This window comes from Embiotoca jacksoni, unplaced genomic scaffold, assembly GCF_022577435.1.
Source record: "Embiotoca jacksoni isolate LCO1_2020_lvr unplaced genomic scaffold, fEmbJac1.0.p SCAF_21, whole genome shotgun sequence".
NCBI classification, from domain to species: Eukaryota; Metazoa; Chordata; class Actinopteri; family Embiotocidae; genus Embiotoca; species Embiotoca jacksoni.
In genome coordinates, this window is record NW_027185352.1 from 5981090 (window position 1) to 6006244 (window position 25155).

At 42.8% G+C, this 25155-nt stretch overlaps 2 protein-coding genes across 2 annotated transcripts; one reads left to right on the plus strand and one right to left on the minus strand.

Annotated features, from left to right (window-relative positions):
- Window positions 1-3023: 3023 nt before the first annotated feature.
- Window positions 3024-13735, minus strand: ccdc3a (coiled-coil domain containing 3a). The gene is made up of 3 exons (XM_069156572.1): window positions 12789-13735; window positions 12218-12395; window positions 3024-5196 (listed from the first exon to the last, which is right to left on the minus strand). Exons 1-3 carry the CDS (start codon window positions 13193-13195, stop codon window positions 4891-4893), a joined length of 891 nt encoding a protein of 296 aa, XP_069012673.1. The 5' UTR covers window positions 13196-13735; the 3' UTR covers window positions 3024-4890.
- Window positions 13736-16343: 2608 nt separating this feature from the next.
- On the plus strand, window positions 16344-25072 carry optn (optineurin). The gene is made up of 13 exons (XM_069156573.1): window positions 16344-16462; window positions 18525-18649; window positions 18911-19119; window positions 19244-19387; window positions 19496-19680; window positions 19920-20010; window positions 20197-20312; window positions 21458-21607; window positions 21816-21900; window positions 22037-22195; window positions 22400-22542; window positions 22854-22936; window positions 24136-25072. Exons 1-13 carry the CDS (start codon window positions 16410-16412, stop codon window positions 24246-24248), a joined length of 1656 nt encoding a protein of 551 aa, XP_069012674.1. The 5' UTR covers window positions 16344-16409; the 3' UTR covers window positions 24249-25072.
- The last annotated feature ends 83 nt before the right edge of the window (window positions 25073-25155 follow it).

The window sequence follows — 25155 nt, forward strand, 5'->3', positions numbered from 1 at the left end:
GCTTTCACTTCCCTAATCAGCCCCAGGTGCAGTCACTCACCCGCCACCCCAGTCACTATATATCCTCCTCCAGTCACTATATATCCTCCCCCAGTCACTACATATCCTCCTCCAGTCACTACATATCCTCCCCCAGTCACTACATATCCTCCTCCAGTCACTACATATCCTCCCCCAGTCACTATATATCCTCCCCCAGTCACTATATATCCTCCTCCAGTCACTACATATCCTCCCCCAGTCACTATATATCCTCCCCCAGTCACTACATATCCTCCTCCAGTCACTACATATCCTCCCCCAGTCACTATATATCCTCCCCCAGTCACTATATATCCTCCTCCAGTCACTACATATCCACCCCAGTCACTATATATCCTCCCCCAGTCACTATATATCCTCCTCCAGTCACTACATATCCACCCCAGTCACTATATATCCTCCCCCAGTCACTATATATCCTCCTCCAGTCACTATATATCCTCCCCCAGTCACTACATATCCTCCCCAGTCACTATATATCCTCCCCAGTCACTACATATCCTCCCCCAGTCACTACATATCCTCCCCAGTCACTATATATCCTCCCCAGTCACTATATATCCTCTCCAGTCACTATATATCCTCCCCCAGTCACTACATATCCTCCCCAGTCACTATATATCCTCCCCCAGTCACTATATATCCTCCCCCAGTCACTATATATCCTCCCAGTCACTATATATCCTCCCCCAGTCACTATATATCCTCCCCAGTCACTTAGAGTCTGCTGTTTGTGAGTCCGTTGTGTTCCCTGTCACGTCTGTAACCTGCTGTAGATTTATATTCAATGTAAATCTGTTAGTTCTCCGTTTACAGCCGTTTCTTAGGTTTTATGTTTGTCAAGTTCTGTTGAACTTTGGCTTCTTGTAAGCAGCCCTGTTTGTTTGTTTGTTTGTTTGTTTGTTTGTTTGTTTGTTTGTTTGGGTCCAACCTGCTCTGAAACACAGAAAGGTTCTTGTAAGCATTTAGATTTTTGTCAACCAGTCACTGACATCGGCTCGGGGAAATTTTTGACCACTCTTCCATGAGAAATCCCTTCAGCTGCCAGATGGTTTGAGGTTTTCTTGCCTTTAAATCCCACAACATTTCAACAGGATTCAAAACTGGGCTTCGACTAGGTCTCCATTTGTAATTACTCAACCACTCATCAGTGGATTTGCTTTTCTGCTTATGATCATCATCTTGTTAAAAAGTCCAGTTCAACTTCAACTTTCAGACAGATGGCCTCACAAAATCTTCATTCTCTCTTTGATGTAATACAGATTTCATAGTTAAAGCAGTGACTGACTGCAGGTTGTCGAGTCCCTGAGGCAGTGAAGCAGCCACAAACCATAACACTACCGCCACTGTGCTTCACAGTTGGTACGAGGTTTTTCTCCAGAAAAACTGTCTTTGGTCTGCGCCAAACATGTCTACTGATATACAGCCAATAACTCTTTGATTTATCTGTCCAGAGCACATTATTTCAAAAGGTCTAGTTTTTCCTTCACTGACAAACTGTAATTTTGCTCTAATGTCATTTCTTTTCTGGAACGCCGTCTACTCTCTTTCTGATCGTAGACTTGTGAACTTTGACACCAACAGTTTTAAGAGTTCCCTGCAGATCCTTTGATGGAATTTGGGATTCTTCTTTTGGTATTAAACAATCGTGTCTTGGACTGAATTTCCTGGAGCAGCCATTCCTGGACACACTGGTGGTCATTTTGAAATCTACACCATTAGATGGTTTTCAATTAACATTGTTTACTTTAAATATACAATTTGGAGATCTTTTAAAAAGTCTTGCCAGACTCTAAAGGCATTCTCGAAGGGCCACAGAGATCTTTAGATCTCTGCATGATGACACCCCAAACTTCAATAGCAAAGAGACCAGCTGACCCTGAATCTCAGAGGTTTATGTAAGACATGCTCTACCTGTCACACCTTCAGGTAGTTCTTATTCTAGTTTTATGGATTTGAAGGTGTGATAAATGAAAGGGTAATACTTACTTTTTTCATACATCTGATCTGCTCTTTTAGGATAAAAATAACAATAGAATGTCAATTTAATGCGTCATTTGTTTAATAATAGACTCAAAGAGGATCAGGTGTTTACTTGTTCAAATATGTCGAAAAAGTCAATAATTCCTTTAAGATGTACTTATTTTTTCACATGAGCGTGTATTTCATTTCAACATATTTTCTTTAAGAAGGCTTGAGGTCTTCCATCTGAATCCTTTCTCCTGTTTCTTTAAAAATCTCCCACTAACAGCAAAATGTTTTCTGCCAAAACAAACCGTGAAGCCATTTTCTACGACTGGCTAAGCTTTTCTGACAGGATGTAAAAACAGAGGAACATGTTTGTATTCCTTTGTTGTTTTAGCATCTCATTGATCACCAACCGCAGGTCGTAACTCAGCTCCCGCTTCGTCTTCACAAAGCTCTTCATCATGTTTTTTCCCACCTGACAGAAAGAGTAAATCATATTTTTGGCGGGCGAACCTCTTCCTCCTCTTCTTCCCCTCCTCGTCTTGCCTCTCATTATGTCGCTCTCGCAAATGTCTCTCATTATGCTTTGGTGATTTGTTTTCCTTACATCCAATGATGTCTCGTGATGTGATGGCTGCTCGCCTCCCTCCAGGGTTTTCCAGACTGAATCGGAGGAATATTTCAGCGACGTCCTGCTGCTCTGAACACTGCTGCCCACACAAACACATTCCAGTCACTTGATGGACCAGACATACATACACACACACATACACACATCTGTTTCTCCCCCCAAATATTACACATATACACTTACAGCGTTTCCTCTGAACTTAACCTCTCTTTACACTCACTGTGTGATGCTGCTCTGCTGAGCTGACCCACTGTGTATATGTGTGTATATGTGTGTATATGTGTGTGTGTGGGAGTGTGGGTGTTTGTTTTTTTGTACTCCAGTGACCCAGATGTTAATATTCTTTTTCAAAGACAGTGTCACGTCCACACCGATGTTCATCCACATTAGATTTTATGTGCAGAAAAATATCCATATAAAAATCTTCACACACAAGCTGCTGTTTAAAACGTAATTAATAATAAATGAACCTCCGCAAACATCCAAGACTTCTCAGTTACACAAATCTCTGCTCAGTATTTCATCTGAAACAGAAGTTGATTAATCACAGCATAATTGAAATTAAATGTCTCGTATCATTGCTCCACTGGGCCTTGATCACATGTTGTTGTTGTTTTTTTTCTAAATTCAGTTGTTTGGCTGTTGCAGATTATGGTATGGTCAGAAAAACTGCAAAAACAAAACAACAAATACAGTCATTACGGGTCTTAATTACTTAAAGCTGCTATGATCAATTATATTAATTGTGGGTCTAATTACAACAGTTTTGTGAAATGGGTTGCACATAATAATGATCCTGCAGAATATTATAAACGACTGAACAGTTCCTCATCTCTATGAAGCATTTTAGCGTCTTTCATTCTCCTTTCTGGTTTACTCGAATGGTTCTCATCAGCGATGTTGTTTTCAGGAGAAAACTCTGTCATCGTAGCATTTAGCAGCAGAATAGTCCGATTTGTTTTAAAAAGAATGATGAAACACCTCTTTTGACTATTATCAGACTATTGAATTGGCGGTTATGATCGCACATCTGTTGCAAATATTTGAGCTTGGAGGATCTTGCGAAAACTACCAGTGGGTTCAGAAGGCCACTATCAACACCATGATCGTTGGACAGTACCAGCGACAGGCATACCAGACCTTTATTGTCATGGAAACAATAATGAACGTGTGGTTAACATTGTGACACGGTTGGAAAAGAGTTAACTTGCGTACACAAGTTAAAATAAGTCAAAACTGAAATATGTTTTCACAGGGAACATGAACAGCAGTCTCCTCTTCCTCTTCCTCCTCTATTCACTGACTTTGTCACTGACTTCCTCTTTTGCTTCCATCATAATTACTTCAACCACTAGAGGTTGCAATAAATGTAGCCTGAAATGCATCAATGAAAGAAATGGATGATATCAGCCTCCTGAACCAACTAAGAGGTTTAGTAGGTCCCTACAAGTCCATATATTTTGGATGTGGTGATCTGATAACACTCAACTCGGATGGTTCAAAAGGTTGAGATATCCCGATTTCTGGTCTCTGGATCCGACACTTATCAATAGACTTATATGCACTTTAATAGCGTTTTCCGTTACATCATTGCTACCTGGTCGATGCAGACGTCTTCAAACTTCATGACCTCAAATCGGAGGTTTTCTCTTAGAAAAAAAAACCTCCCAAGCTACGATAACAGCAGTGACATCACTGGTGTTGTTTGAATGGGTTTCCTTGTAACTTGCAGAGTGACATGTAAAACTGCTGGCGTGTCACTCGAACAAAATTCTTAGGGAGGATTAACAATTGAACAATCTGCACTTTGCACTCCAGTAAGCCGCCGCTGCTGTTACCGCCGCTCACAGCTGTGCTTCGAGTCGACACGGTGAAACACATCCTGTGATCACGACCTGCGAAGAGCACGGAGCGGACGCTGAATCCGGTCGCCCAGTCAGCTGAAGGGAAGCTCCACCTGCAGGAAGAATCGTCAGGGAAATACATTTTTGATTCTTATCCAGGAAACTTTTGTTCTTTTGTGAGATGACCGGGAATCACCGTTCCTCAGCGTACTATAGCGATTACGTACACAAAACATAGAGATAGTAGTTTATGTACATGTAAAAACTACGTAGATATTATTTTAAAAGTACGTTTACTTATGTGTGACATTTGTTTTGTCCCTTGCAAAGAGACCGCCCAGCAGTCTCTCCCTCTCCACGGCCACTCTTCAGTCCAGGTGGATGGCTGTTTGAGGTTGATATGAGTTAAAGCTGCATCCTCTGGCGAATGGCTGCGCCGCCGTAGCGCCCGAGCGGAGGCTCCTCCTGCGTTATGGTGTTGAGGTGATGCCCCGCCCTCCTCTCTGCCGCCTTCAGCTTCTCCTGCAGCTCCTGCGCCTCCTTCTCGGCCTTGCGTGCGGCCTTGCGGGCGTTTCTCAGGGAGCGCTTCACCTTGCGGACGCGCTCCTTCAGCTGCCGGTTCCTCCTCTCCGCCGTGGTCAGGCGCCCCTGCAGCTTCCGGCCTCGCTCCTCCTCCTCGAACAGCGCCGCCTGCACCGAGGAACACAGCAGCTGGAGCCGAGAGGACGGGGAAAGTGGTGCCGTTAGTTAGCATACAGGAGGGGTTGTTTTCTTTACAGGCTAACCAAACTGTTGTAAATCACCGCCAGCTGCCATCTCGTCAGCTGGTGGTGTAATGTGGGAGCACCGGGGATACGATTTTACCAGCAGCCTCGCTGAGAAAATGAAAAAAAACAAAACAAAATCAAACAAAACACGGGCCTTTTGATCTGCACAGGGAAGTTGTTCCTCTCTTACTCGTGTTGTTTCTCCTCTAACGAACCGAACGTGCTCGGGAAGAGGGAGACGGCGGATTGAAAGTGGAGGTCTTCACCCTCATTATTTACATTCTCCCAGTTCACAAACACGAGCTGCATGCGTGTGTTGGTGTCTGTGTAACATAAAAGCATCACCCCACGGACCTCCTGTCCCTCGTGACAATGCGAGGGTCACGCACTTTGATATTTCTGGGGCCCGGACGTTCCGTCTTATCGCTGGACCCGAGCCGCCGGGGTGAACAGGGGTGAACAGGGGTGAGCGCTCCCGTAGTCCCGGTGGGGAGTGCGCAAGGGTGTGTTTTGCTTCACTCGGTGGATAAAATGTGCTCTGCCAGAAGGAACTCCAAATCCTACAAAGTGACACCGCGTTGGCCGACCGTACAGACGGTATTGTCAGTGTAAAAGCTGTCATGGTCATCTCAGGCCGTGTCAGCTTTTGTCTTTGAGGGTTTCCTAGTTTTTAGCCGGTCCTGAACAAATATATGGCCGTGTCTTAAGAACTAGTTTTCAGAACCTGTAAGAAAATTTGACACTTTAGGAGACACTGTTAAAACCGGAGGGGAATTTCGTAAGCTTCGCCTCAAGACTGGAAACAGGCTGTTTCTCTCTCTGAAGTCCACAAGTATGTCACTATAAACATCTCTAAAGCTCACTAATTAACACATCATATCTTTATGTTTTTCTGTAGTCAAACTGCACCTATTTTCATGTATTTATGCTAAAGATGATCCACTGCTAGTTTTGTTCGCTCCATCGTTGATACACACAATTCATTTACCACTTGGGGTAAATCTCTGACTCACAAATGTCTCGTGCTACATTCACACTAAGGCGAGCAGAGATTATCGCTATAAAATCAATACATCTAGCAAAATGTTAGCGAATATGAACGTATGAAGCTTCAGTATTTAACAAGTAAAATGTAGGCTACTTGAATTCATGTTTTTAATATTGAATAAACTGTATATTTGTCATTTGAATGTGGTCAGTCCACCCAAATTGTACCTTTACAGCTACATTTCAGTGAAGAAATAGGTCATGTGAAAACTGCACCAGCGCAATGTAAGAGTGACGGGGAAAATGTTCCCCAGCCATAAAACTAGGATGTTGCGTAATCACTGTATTATACACAAGATTAACAAATTATGTAATTTAGTAACGCTGTGAGCCACATTCACATTTGCTGTGTTGAGTTGGAGGTTGAAACCCAGACGAATGAACCCAAAACCGTCTGCATGGATTTCATCCACTCCGAGAAAATATGTTCTGACATTTTTAGGTGATGTCTTCCTGTTCACGTCAATTAAAGTCATATCCAGATTACATAATGTTCGTCTTCTTTTTTTCCCTCCACAGTTTGAACCCTATCTTCAGCTCATAAGAAGCTCTCTGTGGGATACCCCCAACACACACGTGCTCACACTAACACACACCACCTGTCAAAACATCCGGGTGTTACCTGCCCGCTGTTAAACATCATCTGTATAAACAGTATTTAGAGGACATGTAAAGACACACACATGCACAAAATGTCCTCAAATTCAGTGAACAAAGATCTGAGAGGCACAAAAAGACAGAACATGAAGACAAACCGTCTCCTCTGGCCAAAACTATATTCTAGGAACTGACCAAATGAAGGAGGAGAAATCATAATTTCTTCAAAATCCACTTGAGTGAATTCATTTATCACATTTTTTTTTTACATTAACATTGAACTAAGATCACAACAAAAAATGACCACCCAGTGTAGCCATTACCTTCAGCTTTTTGAAGCATTTTAGTATCTTTTAGCTCAATGTTTTGGTTACTTAATTTTTTTCTGATTCACTCTAAATACCAAACAGACCGAGTTTACAGCTGGTTGGTGAGGATGACGCAGCACTTAGTAGCTAAAGAACCGGGTGGAAACCAAAAACAGAGCATTCATCAGGGGTCTGGAAGCCAGATAACTGCTAATGTTTCCCTGTATCTGCTGGATGTGTAGTTTGAAAGTGTTTGCTGACACGTTAGCCATGTTAGCTTCATAAGATGATATGTTAGTGTTGCAAAAAAAAATTTAAGTATACAAGCAGCCAGATTTGGTAAATAAAGGTACTAAATTTTCTCTTAACATTTTACAATGTTTCTGGACCAATTTCAATCAACAACATATCATTTATCAAGACAAACGTGCACTAAATATACACACTCGAAACAAAACATATCACAATTATGCCAAAAGCATGTAATACACTCATCAGTCCACTACAGCACGCGGTTACATGCGTCATGAAAAGCCAAACTACTTGGTTTGGTTTGGTTTGGTACCAAAACTGCTTGTTTCAGGTTAGCACAAGATTTCCACGTTGCTTCTTGTGGATTCAAACCTTGGCCTCCTTCTGGTGTTTTATCCATCCAACCATCTCCAACCTGACTCCTTACATGGACTTCATCACTTCTTTACTTTGTCATAGGACCTCCGTAACATGAAATTTATCACATGACCTGTGCCATGTGATGTGCATCTACTTTTCACGCCGAGGAGAAGCCAACCGTCACACTAACACGGTATCCTGTCATGGACTGATGGGGGGAATTACACACTTTTGCCTCATATTGGGCAGGCTGTATCAGATTTTAAGTACCTTGTTAGTTCTCGTCCTCGACAAGTTGGGTGTTGGAGAAATTCTCGTGTGTAAAGACCTGAGCAACTCTGACAAGGGCCAAATTAATAGACGAATGAGTCAGAGCATCTCAAAAACTGCAAGGCTCCCAGTCAGTATGAGTGCCTACAGATAGCACTCTGAAGAGGGACAAACCATGAACCGAGGGACAGGGTGTTGAGGGATTTACTCAAACGAGTCTGATCTGCTTCATCTTGCAACTTATAAGATTTAAAGCGGAGGTCTCCAACCAGTAGAAGCTCAGCTATGAGAATAAATGTGACAGTGTCCGAGAGCTACATGCGTACCTCTCGGAGACTTTCATTTTGTCAAAGTAGGTTGAAGACACCCTGACTTAAAGGATCTGCTGCTGACGTCTTGGTGCCAGATACCTCAGGACACCTTCAGAGGACTCGGCGGATCGGAGCAGCACGTGATAGACCAACAGCATAATGGGAAAGCTCATTTGGTTCATTGGTGTACATTGTTGGTATATGAGATAAAGACATTTTTAATGAGACAAGAATTAGATCATATCTTTGTCTTGTGCTACATTTGATGTTGTGTAAGTGTTTGACGTCAGGAGTAATTTCTGTCACAGTTCCGGCTCCTTCATGCTCGCTGACCAATCAGATGAGGGAAGCATGTGAAAGAAGCCAAGGGGACTTTGTCACAGTGACTTTAATGCCACTGAGGATGTTTTAATACCTTCGACAGTGACACTCCTGGCAATCCACTAATTCATCAACGGTTTGACAAAGAAAGACTGAAGACCGTGTAAATTCAAGGAAGAAAACAGAGACTGTAATCAGGGGAGAAGGAATTTAGAGGTGTTTTTGTGTGTCTGTGACCGACCTGACCCGACTTGATTTCTCTTTCTAACTTTATATAGAAGCTCAGCAGGAGTCCACCGCGACTACCCGAACCCCCCTCACACACACAGACACACATTTAGAATCTTTAGAGCTTCTCCATTGACGTCAAAGAAACAACCCAGGGTTTTCTCCTCTTCCTGCAGAGGTTTTTTTGGGGGGTTTGTGTGTGCAAAGGGAGGCAGAAAGAGAGAGTTAGAGATGAAGAGATAAAAAAAAGAACAAAGGGGAGAGGGCAAGGAAAATAAAGGCGAGAGAGAGAAAATGAGAGCCACGGGGAGGCACTTTTCCGCTTGTGCACTTTTCTCCCTAATTTTCTCAAAGACACACAAACATAGAGTCTTGCAGTGTATTCATCCTGAGCTTTAGTAAAACAGACAAACTGTGCTGCTTTCCTTTTACCCCTGTGAGTGTCCACATAAAATGTTAATTTAGTTAGAAAAGTCCTGAAGTTCCTAAAGTCAGAAAACTTGTTAAAAGGTGTTTACATGACAGTTACAACTCAAATATTCCCTCACAGTGGTTATAATCAAATCCTCAATGTGCATATAAACGTGAAAATGATTAAGAAGAACTTGGGAAATTTTTCTCTGTCCTACTGTGACCAAACAAACGATGGATGAAGAAGAACAAATCTGGAACGAAGACACAGGACATCTTCCAACACAAAATATGTCTGTATTTAATGGGCTTAGAGGAGTTTCTGAGCTGGCTCCGGGTGCTACTGATAAGAGGAGACTTCGAACAAAAGCTAATTGAGGGTTTTGGCAGAGAGGTGTAATGGAGGAAGTCTCTTGTCTGTCCTCCTGGTGGGGCATCTGGTTCCCATGAAGCCAAAACCAGAAGCAAACCACCTCCCAGCTCCGACATTAGGGGTTGATTTATGTTTAAACTGTAGCGGTAGGATGTCTTGACACATCAAAGCGAAGACGTAACCAGGGAAACGAATTCCATGGTGAAGTTAGAAATGGGATCTTGTAGGTCTCAGTTGTTCGAGTAAGGAAGGATAGAAAAAGAAGGTCTCTTTCCATTCGGTAATCCTCCATAAATTCCCAAAGCAAAACACCTGTTTTTGTCATGCCGTGCCCGAAGGCGGCGGCCCCTGCATGTGGGCGCTCGTCATCTAAATGAGCAGCGCCTTTAACCCGTTTGACTGACCTCTGACCTCAGAGGTCAAATGCTGTAGGTCACACCTGAGCAGCACCACACCACCACATCTCTACTGAATCATCTCTGTGGTTTTAACTGTGGATAATTAAAAAAAATACCATGAATCTATTTGGGAAACAATTATCTATGACTTCCGCTGTGAACGCTGCAGCTTTGCAAAGGTCAGCCAGGAAGAAGGTGCAACATCCTGCAAAGTTCGATGATGATGCAAAACGTACATTTGGCTTTTCGGAGTAACGATTAACACAAACTGATATGAATATATGGAAATCTGAATTACTATGATTCTAAAAGACAATAAATATTGGAAGTTTGGTCCAAGGTGCAGAAGAAGATTTTAAATATTGTAATAGCGGTACTTGATACAAATCTCAAGTGTTTCTGCGGGACATGTCCAAGACAATACTCCAAAACAAGTGCAAGTGATTTAGAGATAAATGGAGACAAGAAAGCCTTCAGTTAATATTAGTCCAAGTATCAGGTTAATGGAGACAAGGACGGTTCAAGACAAAACAAAGTCATGTCTGAAGTCAATTAAGCTGCTGTGTAATTACAATGCATATTTGTGTTTGTGTATATTTTGGTGCAAGGAGACTTCCAACACCTGTACCAAACTGTCTTGGGTCTGTACTCAATCAAACTGCACCAGAATTTATTTGGAATTCAGACCCAAACCCATCTGTTCAAATGAAAAGCACTGAGAGAGCATTTGGACCAGAGTTAGTTTTAATCAAACTAAACCTGCCAAGTCTGAACACACCCTACACCAATCTCACGTCACCTGAGACAAATTAACTCAAAATTTATGAGACTTTTCCTGCCTCCAGTCATGAAGAGACAAGTCAAATCAAATACATCAAAAGAAGTTTCCAAAAAACCTACATGATCTGATTTTATGGCTCAGAAATGTTCATACTGATAAATCTGTCGAATCAGCTCTGTCCTTTCAAAATACAGAACAAAGAGTTATGTAGCTCCGTCACTAGCCGCCGTGTTGTGTCTTGTCTGAAGTGCGACCTGCTCGACTCCGTCGGAGGAAGTGAGATAATAAATGTCTGGATTGCAGCAGCCAACAGGTTTCAGATTATCTGTGGTCTCAGCAGGGCGCGTTGCTTCATACTGATATGGATCGAAGCTGCAGATTGACACTCTTTCAAATTGCTGCCTATCAGAGCAGTAGATCTCTGCTGTTTGATCTTTGACCTCCTGTGTTCTGTCTGCCTGAGGAGTCAGACGGACAAACCTCAACCGATCAGAGATCACTTTGATCTTTGACTGGCTGGGACACGATCACACGGGACCAATAATGTGCCGGGAATCTATAAAGAGTCAAATCAATCTACTGTGTGGGTGTGTGAGTATTTTTTTCTTGCATTTTTTTTTTTACCTCCTTTTGAGGATCAATCAAATGTGTGTGTGTGTGTGTGTGTGTGTGTGTGTGTGTGTGTGTGTGTGTGTGTGTGTGCGCGCGCGTGTGTGTGTAGCTCTGCACAGTGCCAGAGGGTAGTTAGGCTGTGTTTCTACTGATCCTCACCACATTCCTGTCAGAAGAGTCACAGCTCAGCTCAGGTTTAGGTGTCCACACACACACACACACACACACACACACACACACACACACACACACACACACACACACACACAGTTGCTGCATTAGTTGAATCGGCATGTAGCAAAAACTACAACACTTGAACATGACTCCTTAGTCCCTCCACCTCCAGTTCTCTGCTCCCTTCTGTTCCTCTGGACCCTTACTCTCTTATCTCCATGGTAACGAGATGGTGTCAGATTTGTTTACACCTTCTTAAAACACCAAAACAAGTTGACCTGACTGAAGCAGGGGACATTTCAAACCTTATTCTCCTCAGAAGGTAATGGAAGTTTTAGTTTTCAAGGAGGCATCACCACGGCAACCAACCATCCAATCCTGCTGCACGGCCATCCTCGGGAGGGGCGGGAGGGAGGGGGGGACCACAACTCTTGGTTTAGACAATCAAATGGTTTCTCTTCTTCACACTTGACATTTAAACAGACTAAAGATGTGTGTTGTCAAAACAGTTCGCTGCCCTACCCTGCTGTCCTCCTGGGTGTCCCACTCGGGGCTGAACGTGTGGAACGGTTGGCTCCCTTGGGTGCAGTTGGAGAACTGGAAGAGGCTGGAGAACGTGCGTCTGTTCTCGGACGTGTCGGGGAAGATGGCATCTTGGAAGTTGACGCCGTGAGGCAGGATGTTGTAGTTGTCATCCATCCTGCAGGACAACAGGAGAAAACTAAAGCTGGCTGCAGGCTGTGGGTTTGAATCTGCATCTAAACAATAAACATTTGTTCAGGTTGCAACTTGTGTAGTCCTTAGAACTGCATTATACAGTTTATCATCTGTTTTTCAGGTTGATTTTTCATCTGCAAATAGCTTGAGTTAACAAAAAGTATCTCTTGATGGAGGCAGCTCAGTGTGCCAGTCATTCAAAATGGTATTTTTCAGTTTACAACACTGATGATAAATCAGTTTGCTCCAACACAAACAGTCAGAGACTGAAGAGTTATAGGGGTTTAACTTGCTCCTAGATTTATGGAAAGGTGTTAAATCTATGTCAACAATAACACATTATTCCATACTTGTGTGTCCAATCTTTGTACCCCACCTGAGGAAAAAGAAGTAGGAGTAGTTCTCCATCACGGTGTGGGACTGGCAGGACAGGTACCCCAGCCCGGTCAGGTTGAGCCTGGATCCAGTGGGCACCTCCAGCATGCTGCCCCAGGCTTGGTCGCACAGCAGCTCCACCTCCGCCGAGTACAGCAGCCCTTCCTCCGCGCCCTCGTACCCGTAGCCGAACCCGAAGGGCAGTGAGTTGTACAGGCTGCCCGCCCCGACGCCCAGCGGCTCCCGGTGGATCGCCAGGACCCGAGCGTACACGATGATCTCCGCCAGCTCCGCCCGGCAGCCCTCGCTCAGCGGCCGCCACTCGGAGGGCAGCTGGCAGCCGTGCGTAAAAGTGTCCAGGTGTGCAAAAATGCCGAGCGTGGCGAGGAGGAGAGTGGTAGAAAACATCCCGAAGAGACCGAGAACTCCTTTCTGGCAGCTTGTACACCCTGTGGGGGATGCTCTGATGCTTTTTTTTTTTTTTTCTTCTTTTTAGTGAGAACTCGCCGTTTTATCTGGTGTAAAAGGCCAGACACCTCAAAGCATCAAAGCTGCCGAAAGTGAACTAAACATGCAAACAAAGTTGCGTCTAAAAAAAACCTGAACTCATGTGATGTTCTCTTCAGGATTTTCGTAAAGTTACCAAAAACACCAAAAACATTCCAAGTGACTTTGCATTACATTCGACCACAGTTTTGGTCCAATAACTAAACGTGCATAATCTCAGACTTTCTAACTTCCTCAGACTTTTGAAGAGATCAAGATTAATGCCCAGAAACTTGCACGACTCCAACCTGTTGCTGTGACCCCTTCCTCTGCTGCACTGGGAACAAGAAGCTGCACAAGAGCGCGCCGGTGCTGCATTCAAGGACTGATGGGCAGCTCAGATATTTTAGGATTCTAAGTGGGCCGGTCGATGTGACCTCAAAAAGGTACCCAGCGTCATAAGGCATCCATAAAATAACAAAAGCCTATTCAGACAAACTTTCAAACACTACTTAAACAAAAACAAAATTTTAACTTCACAAAAGTAATTTCATTTGGGAATCAGAAACACCAAGAATCGATTTCTCCCATGGAGCACCTGAAAGCACTCAACGAAGGGAGAAATCATTGAGGTGGGAGCTTGTTAAGTGAATTAGAGGGTTCCTTCAGGATCTGCTGTGGGTCTGAGACAAGTTTCCAGGGCTGCTTGAGAAGTTTTTGCTCCCAAAATGGGATTGCAGAAGTTTCTGAGCGTCTGCTCCAAATTACCTTGAATTTTTTGGGGGTTTCCCTGGGGGTCTTTTAGGTTGTTTAATATCTATGGGGGCTTAAGTGGGCCATTGTTCTACTGGTCTCCCAGGTGCACTCGAGTAGGGATCGTTGAAGTGGTTCTTTGGGGTCCCCAATGGGATGTCAGCGTGTCTAAGCCATTAACAAGATCCTTGACACGGTTTCACAGATTCTGGTCTAAGATCAAAAGTTTTTTTTTGAAGGACTGAGAAGCACTGCAGTGGGAGACCATAAGGGGCCTTGACAGGGTCCCTTGGGTTTCTGAGTGGTTACAGCTAAGTACTTGAGTAGGTCCCAGTTTTTGGCTCTGACTGAAGGGGATTATTAAAATGCTTCAGGACTCCACTTAACTAATGCGGATATATTTCACAATAACCTCACTGTTTGACAAGAGAAGCCGACAGAGGATCATAATAGAAATGTCTATGAATATGGATGACATCGTTCAGTCTCTCATGTCCTACGTGCAGCTCAAATCTCTTAGTGGATCATGGTTTAAAACACAGTATATTTAGATTGAACAACATCGCCATCTAGTGGACCACGACCTGAATTGTACTGTGTTTTCATTTTATGTAACAAATGACCAGAACAGAAAAAAAAAAAAATCCTTCAATGCATTATATTTACTTTCATGGGTTGCTATGAAAACTAAACCAGAGCACAAACTGATAGGTCTACTGCATCCCATTATAGTCTAGCATAGTAACAGTAATGTGATTTTATTCAACAAGATTCCCAGAAATTTTTTATCAAGATGAATTTTTTTTTTCCGTGTCGTACTTCAAACATAGCTGTCCGTCCAGTTAGGGAATCTCCAGCCATTACTTCCAGGTTTGCAAGAGCAAGGTAACTGCTGCAGGGAATTCCCGCTGTCAGCTGACATCTGACCCCGCCCCTCCCAGCTGTCAGGCTCCCACCGATGCATATAACATGCTGTCGGACGGGTGCAACCACCGGCGCAGCTGCTGGCTTCACTCGGATCTGTTCGCTGCTCGGTGACGTCACTTTGAGGAAATGAAAATCCCTGAAATCCACATTAGTCACTGCTGCGTAAAGCCAGTGATAAATAGCCCAATCTAGAAAATAGGGCAAACTGGCCTTCAAAATAAAAGCTTAACTTTCTTTTTCTAAAAAAATATTTCAGTTATAATGCTCAGCCGGCAATCCTTTTTTTTTTTTTTTTACCAATTAATTATTAATGTGTGTTGTATAGGACAGTAGTAGGAAATATTGGCTCGAAACATAATGATTTTTGCAAATCTTTATAGACAATGCCCTATCACTTGATTTGATTATAATGTAACTGCAGGCTACATATCATGGAGGTTAATGATTGTGGCATCTTGATGTACATTAGCCTAATGTAGTCCTGATTTTATTTAATAGGCACTTTTCCTTTGATAATGGATAAAGAGGTAAATAAAGATGTAAATTCAACACTGAATCTTTCTTTGGTGTGTTTCTGTTACTTATATCAACTTTGATTACCATGATGGCTGTTTTGTTTGTGTCTTTGTTTTTGTTTTACCTTGTGGGTGAGTGAAGTGAATTCACTATCCACCCAGCTAATGTACAGATATACATCAAATAAAATTGCCACAGAGAGATACCTTACAATACTTTATAATGAACCAAAATCACTTTGGTAGTTCTCCCTGTTTCTTTGTATTCAATTCAATTCAATTCAATTTTATTTATATAGCGCCAAATCACAACACAGGTTATTTCATATTCCTCATTAGTGACATGTTTTATATTACATACAGGATTATCTTAGCATGCACTGAAGGATATACAGTCCATCATATCTGGGGTTCATGGGCAAGGCTTTAATAAATAATTAAGATAATAACAAACAAAACATAGAATAGTATGTTGGTTTTTAAAGAGAAAATAAAAAATAAAAACTTGTCTCCTCTAAAACACTCCTCAATTTTTTTTTAAAACGTAATGATAACTGTTACTGAAGGTAGTAGTTTTGTATATAATATACATTGTACTGTATATACTGTGCATTTTGTATTTTATATTTTATATTTATATTTAATATTTTTTACTGCTATTTTACTGCTATTTTATTGCTTTTCTATTATTCTATTATTATCTTATTGCTTCTGTATGCTGCTGTAGCGAAAAAATTTCCCCTCGGGGATTAATAAAGTAACTACCAAACCTAACCTAGTACTTCATTATCCAAATAGTAGTGATTCCGTAATAGTGATTTTATTTTGAAACCGTTGACCGGAAACTCCTCGTTTTTTCACGAACGTTAACCGGATGCTGCTCCAAACCAGCAACGGCACAAGGTTGGTCGATACCTTTTGCCACCTTCCCGTGTCTTTTTATGTTTTCGGAGCGAGTAGTCGGAACCTGCGTCGTCCCGGAGGTAAACAGCAGGTGAGTTAAAGCCCTTTAAACTTGTTTAACGTTGGATGTGACGCAGTTGTGTTCAGGTTGAACCATATCCGCGTTTCTCTGGGAACTTTTCATTGTTTACGAAGTCTTACGCCGGATAGGCCCACCAGAGGAAAGCGAAAATACGATAACACCAACGGAGACCTTCAATACGTATTTCTGGAACATATTCATCACTACACAAGAGTCACGCAGGGTCATATTACTCGAAGATTTTTAATGTAGCACCACATTACGCACCACTGGTGCGTTATAAAGTGGCTTCCACACGACCCCCCGATTCGTTAAACAGCTTTTAATGTGTCATTAGGTGTTTACTTGAGGCGGGTATCCAGTAGCTTCTTGTGTGTGAGAGTAGAAGTGAACCACAGTGCGAGTACTGTCCTCTGTTATTGCATTATAATGTAATTATGTGGAGAGCTGCTGATCGTATAATTCCGCCCTGCTTGCGCGCTGAAGCGCTACGTCACGCCATGACGTCACCGCGGAGCCGCTGTTTATTACACATTTTAACGACCGAGGAGTCGACGTCCATATCGTGTGGTGGTGTTAAAAATCTTACATTAAAACAAGACAAAAATAATGAAACCTTTTCTTGGTCACTGAAAGTAAACGTTTGACATGGCGTTGGCGATATTCGCCACTGCTCACTTTCTATAAAGATGAACTGCTCGTACATTATTTATTATTATACATTAACTCACTGGACATGCAGAATGTATTATGAATTGGGAGAAAAAAAATACTGAAATCGGATGATTTTTATTTTTTTTGCAGATTGTGCAGCGTTGAAGCGCGAATGTGTAGAAGTTTGTTTCCTTTAGCACCCTCTAGTGTTCGTTACAAGCATCTGTGCATGTCGTTACCATTTGGCTCATCTTTGCCCTGGTGGTAAGAGGTACCAGCATTTTGGTAACTGTCTGATTTTCCATAATGGGACTGTGTGAACTACAGTTTGCTACCGAGCCGACAACAACCACAGCCGCACACAGCAGACCAAGTTTAAGTCTTCCACACATGACCAGCGTCCAGGCGGTTATAAACTAACAGCTTCCTAACAAGTATCCGAAAACTATTGCAAAGTAAAATATAGCTTCTCCTTCCAGAAGCGGTACAAGGTAGCTGCACATCGCTCTTCATACTATTCAAAACCTTTGTTTTGTTTTTTTTCCTGGCAGATTTATTTTCTTCTTTCTTTTCTTCAGCCTTCGTAATTGATTTGGCGTATTTTATTGTGTAAACTAGGAGAGCAGGAGTTGTGAACTTCCCCTACTCTGTTTTGGTTTTTACTCGCTCAAATTCTGCCCTTGAACGTGCAAAGAACACCGTTCTCTCTCCTGATTTGATAAAATGGGAATTATTTTATTTTTTAATTCGTTGCAGAGCAGAAGGACTGGAGGAGCCGACTGACCAAACGCACACAAGTTAACACAAGTTACAGCATTTATCAGCCAGAAACTGTCAAAAGGAAATTATAGTTGTATTTTAGAATTTCCGATTGTCCTTGAACTAATTGTGCACCTAACTCTTCAATTTACACCTAAAATACCATTATTTCATTAGTATCACGGCAAAAATGATATATTGGTAACACTTATAGGGACTTGAAAACATTTTCTTCTTTTTAGAATATTTGTAAAGAAAATGATCAGATAAATAAAACTATAAAATTTTTCTTTTATAATATTATAACTGTTATACTGCACAAAAAGACGGTTTTGAGTTCTCCCTACTTTTAGCCGTGATTGTGCTGTTTCCATGGAGATGAAAGACTTACTGCTCCGGTGAAACGTGAGCCTACAATGAGTAAAAATGTGACGGGAGCAAATCTGCTAGTGGTTCAAAGTGTTTAAAAATCACTTATAGCACCTTTATTTGTTGTCAGCAATATTGTATTAATATGTCAAATGTGATGCAGATGGGTACATTTTACTTTGAAATATATTTCGAAACTTTAAAGATGATGTATAATTGTTAACACGCAACTTACTTCCTGCCTTTTGAAAAGGAATTTCTGTTCACAAAATGTGGAAATGTCTTTCAGCATCATGGCGTCTGGAGGCCCCGTGATGAACGGCGACATCTCTTGCTCTCCCAGCCAGTCCGGCACGCTAGAGGAAACCCTGCAGCAGATGAACATCCTCATTCAGGAGAACAGAGACCTGAAAGGTGAGAGGAGGTGTCTGGTGGACTGTCAGGGTTAAAGAAGAGAGCTGTCCATGTGGGATGTCAATTTGTCGCAGCATTCAGCAACTAAAGACTCTTATCAGGTCGTGCCTCGGATCAAAGTTTTGTGGACTTTGTGTTCCTCTGGGCACATGAGTCATGACAGACCGGCAGCAGGATGGCTATTGAAAGGGTTATAATTCAAATCAGTTGGCTTGTGTCATGTTAATTTATTCAAATCCGCTGTCCGGTCCTCTCTCCCAGAGGCCCTGCGTCAGACCAACCTGACCATGAAGGAGCGTTTCGAGGGCCTGTCTGCGTGGCGGGAGAAACAGCGGCAAGAGCGGGACTTCCTGGAGAGCCGGCTGGAGGAGGCCCGAGACCGCATGGAGACGCTGTCCCTCCAAAACCAGAAGATGAGCAAGAAGCTGGAGGGGGCCGGGAGGGCCGGAGGAGCACCGGGAGGAGTGCAGGTGAGGGGGTCACCCGACCAGATTTTTTTCTACCTCAATGTCCATTAAGTTGTACTGGATTTATGCTTCTGTTTTGTGCACGTGTGATATGTAATGTCATGTGCATGGGGCATCATCCAATCAGAGCGCAGAGCTGGAGGCCCTGCGTGCCCAGGTTGCTCGCCTGCAAGCAGAGAAGAATGACCTGGTGGCTTTGAACTCTGAGCTGCAGCTCAGGGCGGAGCAGGACTCCCAAGACGACTCCTTCGTCGAGATCATCAAGGTGTCGGTGAGGACTTTCATAAATAGCACGGAAGGAAATCACAGCAATATCCATATATTCTCTAAGCTAGAATTTGATCGTGCACGGGATCTAACGTTGTGTTTTTCCTCTCAGGACGGAGGCGTCGACGGTGTGAACGAGGCGTGCGGCACCGAGCGCAGCCGCCGTCTGGACCTGAGCATGACGGCGTCCCGGCTGGACAACGAGGAGGTAACGGTCAGCCAGCTGCTGCAGTCGCTGAGGAACGAGACGCAGAGAGGCGAGAGGCTGCAGGCCGAGCTGCAGGCCGGTGCTGCCAGGTACGAAACAGACACGTAAAGGAACAGTTCACCTCTAAATGATGTGTTCTCACCAAGTTGAAGTCAGGCTGTTAGATTTTTTTTGGTGCTTTTTCTTGAATTGATTTTAGATTAAAGAAACGTATGCCATATTTCAGTACATTCAGTAATCCCATTGCTGTCTTTGTTTTTCCTTTTTTTTTTTTTTTAAATTTTGGTTGTATTTATCTTACATTTCTCTATTTTTCTCTATATAACAGAATTAGAGAGCTGGAAGAAAACAAGTGTATTATAGATGAATCGACACAGACAGCCCAGACAGAGACTCCAGAGGATTCTGGGAAGGAGAAGGTATTTTTTACAGTTTCAGTTGTAGCATTTGTAGTACTAATAAGGACTGCATCCGGACATGTAGCTGCATAACGAAGTCTCATTGCTGTCTGCTGTCTGTGTAGTTTACAGGAAAGGAATCTGTGTACAGTTTCCCTCCTTGTGTTTTGTTTGGAACGTTTGTGTGACATTATGCAAATATTTCAGGCGGCGTCTGAGGTGGAGAATCTCAAGTCTCAGATGATGATGCTCTTCAAAGAGCTGCAGCAGGCCCAGAGCAAGCTGGATGAAGCAGAGGGCATGAAAAGGAACCTGCAGGACAGGTTAGGCTGACACACAGGGACACAGTGACAGGTCTCAACACGCAGAGAAACTGAAAAAAAAGCAATCCATAGCAATCTGTCATCTGCACCAATAACACTCTTAACTGTTCTAAATCTGCACCTTATTGAAACTAGAATCACCGTCCCGCAGCAACATACCGTCAAATTGCAGTTTACCTCCATATCTGTCCAGACTCGTATACTATATCTCATGAAGACTCTGAAGGAATTTGGCAAATAAAACTGATTCTGATAGAAGACAAAGTTGGATCCACGATAGTACAGTAGTAGGACAATGTTTATAAATATGGATGTTACGGCAAAGGAGCTATAAATTCTAAAACTTGGATGCTTCACACACAGAAGATCTATACAATCACAAAAGTTTCAAGGTGGACACCCAAGATTAGTGTCACCAATTTAGTATCTGAACAAATGTGAAATATGGTCACAATCTCTCCTTCCGTTCCTCGGTTATGATGTTCAATAATGGCCAGAAAAGTGTTTTTGCTGAACACTTTAATGTCACAGTGAAGTTGAGCTTTGACCTTTTGGATATAAAATGTCATCACTTCATCATTTTAGACGTTTGTATGAAATTTTGTGAAAAGTCTTGAGTTATGGCCACAAACATGTCTTGTATGGTCACAGTAACCTTTGACCTCCAAAATCTAATCAGTTCATCCTGATCCTGATTGAACGTTTGTGCCACAATAGGAGGCAAGACGTGAGGTCACAGTCACCTTGATCTGTGACCTCTGACCCCCAAAATCCAATCAGTTTATCCCCGATTCCAAGTGAATGTTTTCACCAAGTTTTAAAAATGCCCTTAAAGTTCCTGAGATATTGAGTTCATGAGAATGGAGCAGACTGATGGGACAGAAGTTATAGTGACCTTTGACCTCCAAAATCGTTCTAGTCCAAGTGAATGTTTGCACCAAATTTGAAAAAAATTCCCTCAGGTGTTCTTCACATATTGTGTTCACATAAACAAAACGGACGAACACCAAAACAAACTGCCTGAGGCAGCATAAAGGCGCAAAGTACCACAGAAAAACACACCAAATATTCCCCGCTTTTATATGATGTAAGAACCCTGCATCATTTTGATCTGCTAACGTGTCGTGTTTTTTTGTTCTGTCCAGATGTCGGGAGGTGGAGCAGGACGTGGCGACTATGAAGGCTCAGCTGCTCGACCGACAGACCGTTCAGACGGAGAACGACCGGCTGAAGCTGCAGCTGGGCAGCATGCAGTCCCAGAGCCTGATCGAGCAGAGGAAGGCTGGCGAGGAAAGGTCAGGAGACACGGACGCAAGAGACATGAGCTGGACTTGTGTCAAGTCACTGTACACTGTTAACAGCTTCCATGTAGAGCAGACAAGAACAGTTGATGAGAAAAACTCCTGGACACTCAGAGAGCACCTCCCAGCAGTTATGAGCACAAAGTATATTTGGACATATAAAGTACACACATGAGTAACCCCCCTCCCTCCACCCTGACAGGAGCAACCTGGCCCAGCTGAAGGATGCCTACACCAAGCTGTTTGAAGACTACAATGAGCTGAAGGAGGAGAAGAAGAAGAAAGAGGTAACTTTATGTAGTGTCAGTATTTTGTTTTTAGTTTTGGCAACGGGTCACACTGACAGGCAGCAAACTGCTACAGTTAGAAAACAAAACCAGAAATGAGAGATGGAGGTGTTTGATGTTTCGTCTCCTCCTGCAGTCTCAGCTGGTGGAGAAGGAGTTGGTGGATGAGCTGCGGCAGCGGCTGACCGCGGCTGAAGAAGCTCTGGCTGCTAAACAGAACAAGATCGACGGCATGAAGCAGGAGATGTTCCAGAAGGAGAAGGACCTGGAGACCATATCTGTGTTCCAGGCTCAGGTGAGTTTTAGATGTAATCCAGATTATAGTCACACACTTTAATTTAAGTAACAGTATTTCAGGACGTGTATTTTTACAGTGTGGTATTTGTAGTTTTACTGCAGTAAAGTTTACCTCAGCATCCAGCATTGGAGCCGTAGTATCAGAAGTCCACATCACAACATGGTTCCAGGTTTCATGGATGTTTTTCTGTACTCTCTGCAGGCGGAGGTCTACTCCTCCGACTTCTACGCAGAGCGAGCGGCGAGGGAGAAGCTCCATGAAGAGAGGGAGCGTCTGGCTGCTCAGCTGGAGTACGTGAAGAAGCAGAACAGCCTGATGCAGGAGGAGTTGGACTCACTGGGCCGGTATGCAGTCCAACAGGAGACAATACTTACTCTGTTCAGCTGGTCCGAACTAAAGGAAACAAATTCTACACTGCTGACTAGTTGTAGTCTGGTTCCTTTTCACACTGCCTTATTATTCTGCATCGTCGTGACCTTCAGTGGCAGCTTTTCTGACTTTGGTGATCCTTACTGCCACAAATAATCTGCGTCAGACGGCAATGAATGTCATTAGTAACACACTGAAAAAAAACTTCCGCACCTGAAGTGACACTTTGGTTTATCCTGACTTTGTTAATCTGAAATTCTTCATCAGTCGCTGTCTTTCTCCACAGACGCACACTGAACGAGATGCAGAAGAGACACATGCCACCCGGAGGAAATCCACATGGAGCCAGCGCGTCTCTGGTTGGAAGAGGTATAGTTTGGTTTTGCTGCCCTGAGTTTATCCTTATAGGCAGACCTTCGTCCCAGGCTGTGTCCCATGTTTGTTACCGGATTGAAAGGCTGTCAGTTTAGATCTGTAGACTTTTGTTTTTGGTCATTAGTTATACCACAAAATGCTGTGAACACAACATCAATATATCATCACCTTATAAAGTGGATATGGACAAAAGGAAACGTTTTCAGTTCTATGAGCTGTGTCTTTAACAGATTCTGAATTGAAATTGAATTATTTACACATTCAGCAGACACAGAGGTACTTAAACACACCAGATTAGTCTCTATGTAGTTCACAGTAGACATTGGTGAGACGTTCCTGCCCTGGACAAATGAAAGCGTACCAACTATCCTCTATGAACAGAGCATGAACACCAGAGACTTCTTCCAGCTGAGCCGGGTAACTTCAGAGTTCTATGCTGACGTGAATGGGAATAAAATATTTCAATCATGCAGCTCACTTTACAAATGTTATCACACCAAATGGATCAAATTCTGACAGTGAAACAAGCCATTTCGTCTATCCATTGTTTTACTACCAGTAATGACTGTCACTTGCAGAAGGGGGAGACAAAACTGCCACACTGCAGGTTTAAACAACAATTTGGAGTTTTGATTCTGGCCATTTAAAAGAAAAATTATAAGTACAATACTCACTCTCCTTTTTGCTATTATTTAGATTTCCACCATCTCCTGAGAAATGAGAAGTCTATTTATCACCTTAATGCTACAGTTTGTTCACCAGCTACTTGGTGAGTGTCTGTGTGGCTTTTTGTGGAGGGCAGGAAGAACTCGGTGGGTTAATCAGAGCTTCTTTTTGTTTTTGTGAAAAGAAAGTTAACGAGAGAAGCAAGTGAAACAAAACAGTAAAGCTGCAGGCTGTGAAAACAAAACGATGAGATCAAAGACACTAAAAAGGTCCACAGAGCTGAGGGGAAGAGCAGTGTGCTGATAACTCTGTGGATTTGTCACTGAGTGAGAGATGTTTAGATTACACATATTTATTTGACACATTAAAAATATAGACGGGTACAGCTTGAACTATACAAACTAACCTAAAACACGTGATTGGTAGAACTTGTGATGTAAAACAGTCGTGGAGGAAGTGCGGCCGAAAGGCTCGGCAGGGTGTCACCGCAACAGGTCGGAGTTGTGATCGGTGTCTCTCACTCTCAGGTACCGACTGGCAGCACCAGGGGAACATTCCTGAACACGCCTGTCCCAAGTGCAACGAGATCCTGCCAGACCTGGACTCGCTGCAGATCCACATCATGGACTGCATCAACTAGACCTCCCTCATCATTAGCATTCAAAACAGCAGCGGCTGCCATAGCACCTTAATCTACGTCTGTCTCTGCTTTGACCTGTACCTCTTCAGTCTGTGACGTCACTCCACAGATCCCACACCACTCCAGACATGTATCCGTTCAAGGATGGGAACACGTTGAAAGAATATGCTTAGAAGGATTTCATAGTCTGGAGATGCATGTGAAACGAGTATGTCGGCTTGAAAATGTCTCTAAACCATTTGGGACAAATATTACAGGACACATCCTCTTGTAGGTTTTGTGCCGTTGCCACCTGGCGCGTCGTCTCTTTGTTGCTGTGACGACTGAAAAGAAGCTGAAGACGAAACTTTTCAGTGCAAAACCAGTCTGAAACAGCACAAATCTTTTCATAGGATTTCAGTTTGGCGCTGTCTTCCCGTCATGTGCACATTTAATTAATCAACCAAAGTTTAGCCTTTCCACGTTGCATTTGTTTACCAAGTATTAGGTTGCTGAAGGCTTTTTACAAAATATTTTCTGAAGGTTTCTTTCTCAAATTAAAACTGAATTCATTCTATATTTTTCCTCAGTAAGGATATTTTAGTTCTTAATTGGTTTTTTGGTGTTGGCGCATAAGCATCACGCACCATGTAGGCACTTTAATATGGAGATATATATTTTATTTGTAATGCATATGATACCTGGTAATGAGAACGTATTATATTTAACTTGTAAATCACTGTAGTGCTGGAAGCTCGATGTAGACTCTGTACTCTGTAGATTACAAGGGCCTTCTTATTTTAATGTTGAAATTCTGTGAAAGTAAATAAAGTTATTTACAGATTTGTCTGCTTCTTGTCATACTGTGATGTAACATGCAGGTATTTAACCAATATTTATTATTTTGATGAGAAAATTGACAGCATAA